Raw genomic sequence first — 9711 nt, 5'->3', positions numbered from 1 at the left:
CCTGGAGGTTTTTAAGCAGAGGTTAGCCATCCATCTGTCAGCAGTGCTGATTCTATGACCTTAGGCAGATCTTGAGAGGGAGGGCATCTAAGCCATCTTCTGGGCATGTAGGGGTCACTGGGGGTGTGGTGGGGAGGTAGTTGTGAATTTCCTGCATTGTGCAGGGGGTTGGACTAGATAACCCTGGTGGTCCCTTCCAACTCTATGATTCTATGGCCTATGACAGTGTCAAATACACCTTGGCCGGAGGCCCCCTACATTTTGAGGCCCTAGGATTCAGCCTGCCGAGCCTGTAGGTAAATCCGGCACTGCTTGGAGCACAGCATTTGAAAGCCCTAGGTGGGTGCACACGTGCAATACGCATCACAGGATTTATCTGCACCTGCCAAGAGCTAAATCTGTGTACCAACTTTATGAGGGGAGAAGGGGCATTTCAGTCTCTGCATTGCCATGTGGGTCCCATCCACATGTGCAAATCTACTTGTGTGAAGAGTAAAGATGCAGAAATCCACCAAGCCTTTGCCAGGGAGGGTTGTTGCTGTCCTTCCAGGGAGAGCCGGCGTGGTGTAGTGGCTAACAGCCATGGTTTGGAGCGGTAGACTCTGATCTGGAGAACCGGGTTCGATTTCCCACTCCTCCACATGAGCAGCGGAGGCTAGTCTGGTGAACTGGATTTGTTTCCACACTCCTACACATGAAGCCAGTTGGGTGACCTTGGGCTAGTCTCTCAGCTCCACCTACATCACAGGGTGTCTGTTGTGGGTAAGGGAAGGTAATTGTAAACAGGTTTGATTCTTCCTTAAGTGGTAGAGAAAGTTGGCATATAAAAACCAACTCTTCTTACTTGACTTCTGCATACAGACAGGAGTTCAACAGGCAGCAGGCACCTCACCTGTTGAGTGAAGCTTCTCCAGCCACTAGAAGCTGCTACACTCCCTATGGCAAGACCCACAGGAAGGGGACTCTGGTAGGGTTGGATAACTTTGGTTTATTGAACAGCACACAGTTGCAGTCTTTGTGTGGACTAACGGGGGGCTCCTTTTCTGCCGACGAATCCCATTACTTAACATGCCCTCCTCACTTCTTCTGCCAGGCACTCAGCCTCGCCCAGTTTCGTAGACTTTAAGTTGCCCCAAGCCTCTGTCTTCCAGCCCAGGCATGCTTTCTTCTGATTAGTATCTTTTCTTCTGAGGTCGGTACCAGTTTATGAGAAAGCAAAGTTTGTGCATGTACTCGCGTTGCTTTTTGGTTTTGTGTTAACTGTGCACAGGGAAACTTTCTCACTAACCTTTCAAAACTATTCTGGCCATGTATGTTTTAAATAAGACATTATTCTTGCTGCTTGTTTATTGCATGTCAGTTTTATTATGCCTTTGCTGGTGTCACTTTGTTAGGTTTTCGTACTGTCCGTGTGTTCATCATTTTTTTTTTAAACAGTTTAGGTGTTATTTGACACACATAAACTGCCCCGAGAGCCAAATCTGGTTGACTTTGTGGCGTGATCAAAACAAGCTTATTTACTCCATGGCATAAAGTGGCAGATTCTAATCTGGAGAATTGGGTTGGTTTCTCCACCTCTCCACATGAAGCCTGCTGGGTGATCTTGGGCCAGTCACAGTTCTCTCCAAACTGTCTCAGCCCCACCTACCTCACAAGGTGTCCGTTGTGGGGAGGTGAAGGGAAGGTGATTATAAACCTCTTTGAGACTCCTCATAGTAGACAAAAGCAGGGTATAAAAAACAACTTCACATTGGTGCAAGATTCTGAGTCACAGAGGACACTTCTGCACATTGGCTGTTTGAGAAGGGGAGCAGTCAGTTCCCTTGCAAGGACTATAGTTGCAATGCTAAGGACACTTTCCTAGGAGTAAGCCCATCCAATTACATGGGATTTACTTCTGAGCAGACCAGTTTAGGATTGCTCCCTACGTCTCCAATCTGCAACTTTCAGACCTGAGCGGGAGGAAATTGAAGACAGCCCTGCTGGTATCAGCCCCGCTGGTATCCCTCGTGACTATCACTCTCTCGGGAAACCACACAAGGGGGAGGCCAGAATTGGCCACGTGGTCAGCGCTGCTACTGAAGTGAGAGTACAACTGGCTACTCCCAAGTCCCAAGAAGTGGGCCAAGGTTCCCCTTCAACTCTGCAGTAACATCAGACTTGTATTGATTTGTTTTGGCAAGTTGTGTAAGCAGGTTAGGGGGATTTCAGCTTTAAAGGAGGCTCTCGGTTGGTGCCAGTCTTTTGGAAAAGTATTAATGGAAGCTCTGTTTTTGCTTGCTCCTGAACTGTTCTCTTGATTCCCACTCCTTTTTCTGGGAGAAAACAGGCAAGGAAAAAAGAGAAATCAACACCGCCCCCCCCCCAAGCCACTCCCTCTCCAGCCTTTCAGATTCTGGACACACGAAACTTATCTGCGGTTTTACAACTGCGTAGCACAGAAGAAACAGAGGCAGGAAGGTGTTTGGTTTACTTTGTTTTTTTAGACCAGTTTTGTAAGATACTTCAAAAGCAGTATGCTTTTTTCCTTGATCCTTTCCACTCTTAAAAAATTACATCAATGAATTACTATATTAAAGTGCAAAGCCCCACAAAACATAACAAAAAACACCAGTAAGCAGTGTGTGTGAGGGGGTTACACTCTGCCAGAGGCCTTTAGGGGAAATCCTTGGCTTCTCTCCACCCCACCCCACCCCCATCCATTTTCAGGATACTCAACTCAGATCCAAGCCCTGGGCCTTCTAACATAGGAGCAGGAATGCCTTGGAGGTAATCAGCAGTTCTCTGCTAACCAAAGTGTGACCTAGTGAGTCACTGAAATACAAAACGGTCCAGCCATCAATGATCTCTGGGTGCTGGATCTCTTCTCGAGAATCCCTGAAGTTGGTGGAAATTTTAGCAGGACCTTTAAATCCTCTGAGCAGCCTGCTTCTGTGATTCTTTCCCCTACAATTGATTGGGCTTATTATTAGCTGAAGTGCTGCTGAAATCCGCATGGATACTGCAGTTACAAACAGCCCACTGTCCTCCGTGCAGCCTCATACCCCCACCAAAGCTGTCAAACAGGATTCCTTTCCCACCACCAGCTGCTAGAACGTCAAGTTGCTCCTGGCCATGACTTTTGGCCCAACTAACGCTTCAGTTCCAATTTGGCAACGGCTGCCCTGTGGACTTCGTCAGGGCCATCGGCCAGACGCAGAGCCCGCGCCCAGGCAAAGAACTGCGCCAGCGGGTAGTCATTGCTGAGTCCTGCTGCACCGAAGGCCTGCAAGAAAGCCAAGGGGAAAGGCCATGAGCTCAGGTGAATGCCATTTTTAAAGACTTGCCCAGGGAGCAGAATGGAGCAGCCTGTAAGAGAAAGCCCCCTGAGGGCTTAGGAAGTCCTGGTGTTCCCCACATGTCTAATCTGGGCCCTGTCAACAGATAGTAATAGACAGGAGAAGATGCAGCCTTCTTTTCTGCCAGTTCTGACGAACAGGATTCAAACCGGTTGAATGGAATGGTGGGGGGACACCTGAGGGGAGTTTAACCGTCAATCACTAATGGACAAAATGGGCAGTTGGATTTTGGAGTGAGAGGGTTGGGGAAGGGTCCTGGACTAGGCAGGAAGTCCAGTGGGAACTGTAGAGGTTGATTTTTGATAGGCAGGGTTTAGGTGCTCTTCCTAGAAAGGGACAGGGAACTTGTTCAAGCTGTCTAGTTAGGACAGACATCCTAACTTTTAAGGATAAGGAACCTCCTAGCTCTGGTAACTGTGTCAGCTATCAGGCTGGACTGGGAAGGAATTACAAGTCAAGCTTACCAACTAAAGAAACTGATTTGTTATATATGACTTTTGTGCTATCCTCAACACCAATAAGCCGCTACACGCTCTGTAGAATCCAAGACAAAGGGGTCTGGATTTGAAACTGATGAGGGGCTGTGGCTCAGTGGTAGAGCCTTTGCTTGGCATTCAGAAGGTCCCTGGTTCAACCCCCGGCATCTCCAGTTAAAGGGACTAGGCATAGGTGATTTAAAAGACCTCTTCCGAGTCCCTGGAGAGCCGCTGCCAGTCTGAGTAGACAATACTGATTTTGATAGACCAAGGGTCTGATTCAGTATAAGGCAGCTTCATGTGTTCATGTGTAGTCTCTGGTACAGGATTAAGGCATCCTGTGTATGTGTGAAAGAAAACACACTAACCTCATGCATCCATCTTCTGGGCATGGAATAGGTCACTGGGAGTGTGGGGGGCAGGTAGTTGTGAATTTCCTGCATTGTGCAGGGGGTTGGACTAGATGACCCAGGTGGTCCCTTCCAACCCTAGGATTCTATGATTCTGTTGACAGTGGATCTGGTATACTAAACAAGACCGAAGGGTGTGGGTGGTGAGGTGGGGCACAACTCTCTGACCTGAGGTACTTGTGATTGGTAGAGGTATAAAATAAAATAAACAAGAGAAAGACCTGGGATCAGGGCCAGGGGTTGTGACAGAGATGCGCTGTGAGTTTCATGCTCAGAACTTAGCTCCTGGGTGTGTAGGGACCCAGTCTGGATCAGAATCTTAGGAGCTTAAAGCAGATTTTTTCTCAACCAGAAACAACCTCATGGAGTCACTGTTTGCCCTGCTGGGGGAAAGTAAAGGTAGTGATGGACTTCACAAATGTTTTCCCCAGCAGGGCAAATAGTGGATCCCCAGCTAAGGAAAATGGCACCAAGGGAGAGGAAGTAAAAGCCCCATTCTCTCTGTGTGAAGAGCAGGCTCCTGGGAATTAGAAGAAAAAGAGTTGGTTTTTATATGCTGACTTCCTCTACCACTTAAGGGAGACTTATGATCACCTTCCCTTCCCCTCCCCACCAGACTCTCTGTGAGGTGGGTGAGGCTGAGAGAGTGTGACTTGCCCAAGGTCACCCATCTGGCTTCGTGTGCAGGAGTGGGGAAACAAATCCAGTTCACCAGATTAGCCTCTGCCGCTCACGTGGAGGAGTGGGGAATCAAACCCGGTTCTCCAGATCAGACTCCACTGCTCCAAACCACAGCTCTTAACCACTATACCACATTGGCTCTCAGGGAACTCCCACAGTGTGTCTGGTTGCCAACCTGCTGGAGATTTCCCAGAATTACAACTAATCTCCAGACTACAGACCTCAGCTCCCCAAGAGACAACAGCTTCTTTGGACGGCAAACTCTATGGCATGAAACCCTGCTGAGGTCCCTCCCTTCCCCAAACGATGCCCTCCCTAGGGTCTGGACCTAAATCTCCAGGAACTTCCGAGTCTGGAGTTGACAACCTTGTCAATGACAGAACAGGGACAGATGAGGAAGGAGGAATTACGAGAGAACTTTCAAGCCCTCGGATGAGAAGAGGGTGAGAAGGTAGAAACAGGACAGAAATGGAGGAAGGAAGGAATCTCCCCGATACCCCACAAAGCACTTGCCTGGATCGCCCGGTCGATGACCCGCAATGCCATGTTTGGAGCCACCACTTTGATCATGGCAATCTGCAGAGCTGCTTCCTGTGTGGGGTTGAGACAAAAGAAAATGGCAGCCCTCAAGGGAAGCCATTTCCTCAGCATGTCTGTCCTTAGCTCCCTCCCCACAAGAGGCACACCACCCCTTGCACACTGACAAATGGATAAAGAGGAGAATGGAGACAGCATTGGCCTCTGTGTGAAGGGACAGCACTATCCAGCAGCACTATCTATCAATTTCTGAAGGAGTCTTAGTCAACACAAAGAGAATGGTAGAACCCCTGGGGCAGGCCCAGATACAACACACAGGAGAGGCAACTTCCATGCTTAAAAATGGGTGTAGATAAAGCCTTCAGTCCACTTTGCAACCCTGTAGCTTTCCCCAGACTTCATCTGCCCCCCTGTTCACACTCTGGGATCTACACCAGCAACAGCCATTCTAGCTTTGAACCATCCCAGTCCCTGCCCTCCCTGAGCCAGTATGTCATGCTCACGGTCCTGATGCAAACAGGAGCCCTCTCAGTCTCCACTCTGAGCCATGTCTAAAGAAAGGGCGCTAGTTGCGCTTATGGTGAGCATACAGCGACCACAGGCTTCCTGGATTTTATGCCCCCCCCCCCGATTCTCCAAGCACTTGCCTTATTTCCGACAATGTCCATGAGGTGGGCTGCCTTGAGGACCAGCAACCGGGCCTGCTCAATTTCAACCCTGGACTCGGCGATGTCCGCCCTGATTGTGCCTTGTTCTGCTAAGGGCTTTCCGAAGGCCGTTCGGGATGTCACCTGCCAAAAACCCACACCCGCCTCAGAGTTTTACTGCAAACCAGGAAAGGAGTGTAGCTGTGAGCCTCTGGGGTCTCTTGGCCTGCATACAGAGATAGGCCCCAGCTAAGTGCAATCTGAGGGCATGTCCAGCTGCAGGACACGGTCAGAGCAGCGGTGGTCCAGATGGGCCAATGGTGTGACAGGGGTGTAATGCATAAATATTATAAACTATAAATATCTGAACAAGGCTGTCAAAGATAGGACATTTTGGAGGACTTTCATCCATAGGGTCGCCATGAGTCGGAAGCGACTTGACGGCACTTAACACACACACACACACACAAATATCAGGTTACATTTGTGTTGATTAGTCTTTGCTGCACAGCATGTTTTTTTTAAATGTTTAAACACTGATTTTGTTAGAAGTATCAATAAATATATCTTTAATTTTATCAAACATTTACATTTTTATTCCTGTGAGTGGTTGTGGAGGTAGGGGCCCCAGTGCACTCCTTTGCCTGGGGGCCTATAATACTGTTAAGACGGCCCTGATGCTAAGGTCTTGAAGGACTCTATGTGTTATGTATGTATGTTGACAGTAGGCAGGAGAAACCCCGCCGAGCTTGGGGTTTTCTGAGGCTCCTAAAACTATGTGCCGTTGGTCACTAGGGGTTGTTTCCCCCCCACAATCACGGACCGGGGGGAGTGGCCCCAGGCAGCCAGAGGGGCATATAAGCGGGGGTCAGTCCACTGTATTGCAGTTCTGTTCTCAATAAAGCGGTTGTTGTTGGAACTCCGTCTCCGACCTCGTGTGTCCTCCCCCACGCAGACTTAATACTATGCATTCCACATTAGATGGGGTTCAACTAACCCTTACTGACTCAGCTCAGCGTTGACAGGGAATTCTGGACCCAGCTGCATTGCTGGAGAAGACCTGCACTGGTTAACCATCTGTTTCTGGGAACAATTCAAAGTGCTGTTCTTACCGGCCCTAAACGGATGAGAGCCATCGTACCCGAAGGACCTCCTGCCTTGCTATCCTGCCTACCAGGTAACATCTGCCTCTCAAGCATTGCTCTCTGTGTCCTCAGAGGTGAGGTGAATGATGACTAGAGACTGCTGGGGCATCTCGCCTCTGGAATTCCTCCCCCTTGGAGGCTTTCCTGGCACTTACTTACATTACATTCTTTTAGGTGCCAGGCCAAAACACATCTTCTTACCCAGGCTTTTGTTTTATGGATAGTTTTTACACTGCTTATGTCCAATGGCTGGCTTTTAATGGCTTGGTGTTTGTTTTTTTAATTGTGGTGATTTTAATTGTAAGCTGCCTCAAGCAGGACACTTAAGAGGCAGAATGGACATATTTATATATCTATTTCTCATCTGAGGATATCTAAATCCACGGATCAGGGCCACATTTACCCCAAACAGACTTTTCTGAAAACTCAGGGGACCCCAATAGGCTTGCAGAAAAATCTGAAATGTTTAAAAAAATACATTGGGGGGTTAAATTCCCACCAAATTAAATAAAGCTTCTTTAACTACTTTCTTCTATCTTTGCTTAGCCTGGAGGAGAGCTCCCTCTTTTGACCTGGCCAATCTGGCCTCATGAATCCGTCAGAGTAACTTCAAGGCTCATCCTTGTGGGTTTCTCACCACAAAACTGGGCTGGGCCCGGCAGCCAGCACCACGCAACTGGGACATAGTTTTCCCAAATAGAGGCTGCCAGCTGCAGGGAAGGAAGGTAAGCTGAATACAGGGGACAGATAAAGGTAGGTGGGTTGGCAGGCGGAATGGAGAAAAGGAACCAGGAAATGGGAAGGGGCTATGGGAGTCTTTAAGGAAGGGAAAGAGAAATAGTGAGGAAGGGGGAAATAAGATGCCCCCACAACTTCTCGCTGGTCTCCTGTTTGTTCTTTAATTGTGAAATCCAGTTTATGTGATGTAGTATACTGTTGTCTGTTCCACTGATCTTTAATTTGTGTGATACAGATTTATTGCATTGTCCAGTGTATGTGGTATACTGCTTTTCGCATTGTCTTTTATAGCTCTGTAATCTGCCTTGAGTCTCTATGAGAAATGCGGACAAGAAGTAAGTAAATAAATAAATATCCTTATGAGCAAAGTTCCTGCCATTGGATAGGAGGAGGGAACAGAGGTAGGGCCCTGTGAGTTCTGCATAAAACACCCGTGTGTTTTGTGCACATATTTTACCCCCATCCCATTCTTAACCATATCTTGTATTGTAGCCCATTTTCTTGGTTCCACAGAACTAGCTGGAGGCATTTGAGAACTGAGCATGGCTCTAACCTGGGTGCAGTTCCTTGGTCATACCAGAGACAGAATGAGGAACTGGATACAAATTTAATCAGGTGGATGTGCTTGTGGCACTGAGCTTAATGGAGCTGGCTTGAATGAGGATTTTGAGGAACACTTTTTTCTTTTTGCCATCAAGTCACAGCTGACTTATGGTGACCCTGTAGGGTTTTCAAAGCAAGAGATGTTGGGAGGTAGTTTGCCATTGCCTGCCTCTGCATCACAACCCTGGTATTCCTTGGAGGTCGCCCATCCAAATACTTGCCAGGGTTGAGGTGACGTGACTGGCCCAAAGTCACCCAGCAAGTTTCCATGGCAGAGTGGGGACTTGAACCTGGGTTTCCCAGATCCTAGTCCGACACCTTAATCACTACACCACGCTGATGAATTCTAGATATGTATAAAAGGATACAGTCCCAGTTGCACAAGAATAAAACATCCTACCCCTCAGGGAGTGAGGGAGAGGAAGCACAAGGAAACGCTGTGCCAGATAATGGTGCGCTATGGCAGGGGGAATTCACTTCTCTAGCAGCAATGCAGCCCATCTGAAAGAGACCCCTGACCCGAGACTCAGTGCTACTCACCCGCTCCTTCATGAGAGACAGTGCTCTTTCCGCGTGGCCGATTAGCCTCATGCAGTGATGTATCCTCCCTGGGCCCAGCCTCCCCTGAGCAATTTCGAACCCTCGGCCAGGTCCCAGCAAGATGTTCTCTTGAGGAACACAAACGTTTTCAAACATGATCTCCCCGTGGCCAGCTGGAAGAGGAAGGACACAAGACACAGAACAGTGTGCTTCTTTCACATGTTAGTCCTCTATGGAATGGAAGCGCTGGACTCCCCTCGGCCACTGACGGGGGATGGGACAAGACCGGACATGAGGCTTTGCTGGAATCTTTTAAATCAACCATGATTGCAATTAGCATCATCAGCACCAACCTTTCAGAACAGTCACACCGCACTGGAACAAACAGGAGAGCTTTACCAGACTATCTGCATACGGGACTTTCCCCCCTGTTCTGCAAGTGGGTTTCAGATTGCTGTGTATGCATACGTAGCTGGCAAAGTAGAAGAAGAGTTGGTTTTTATATGCCGACTTTCTCTACCACTTAAGGGAGACTTAAACCGGCTTACAATCACCTTCCCCACAACAGACACCCTGTGAGGTAGGTGGGGCTGAGA

The 9711-nt window shown here is 48.4% G+C and overlaps 1 protein-coding gene across 1 annotated transcript in view; it reads right to left on the bottom strand.

The window, feature by feature from the left end:
* Positions 1-3130: 3130 nt before the first annotated feature.
* Positions 3131-9711, bottom strand: part of ACAD10 (acyl-CoA dehydrogenase family member 10) — a 28955-nt gene continuing 22374 nt past the window's right edge. The window contains exons 17-20 of the mRNA XM_056859402.1: positions 9116-9288; positions 6090-6233; positions 5419-5496; positions 3131-3265 (exon numbers count right to left, since the gene is read on the bottom strand). Of these exons, the coding sequence (XP_056715380.1) occupies positions 3131-3265; positions 5419-5496; positions 6090-6233; positions 9116-9288 (530 nt within the window). The remainder of the gene's footprint in view (positions 3266-5418; positions 5497-6089; positions 6234-9115; positions 9289-9711) is intronic.

This window comes from Euleptes europaea, chromosome 13 (genome assembly GCF_029931775.1).
Source record: "Euleptes europaea isolate rEulEur1 chromosome 13, rEulEur1.hap1, whole genome shotgun sequence".
In the NCBI taxonomy this organism is placed as follows: domain Eukaryota; kingdom Metazoa; phylum Chordata; class Lepidosauria; order Squamata; family Sphaerodactylidae; genus Euleptes; species Euleptes europaea.
The sequence above is the reverse complement of the archived record's forward strand: the minus strand, read 5'-3'. Positions and strand labels throughout refer to the sequence as shown.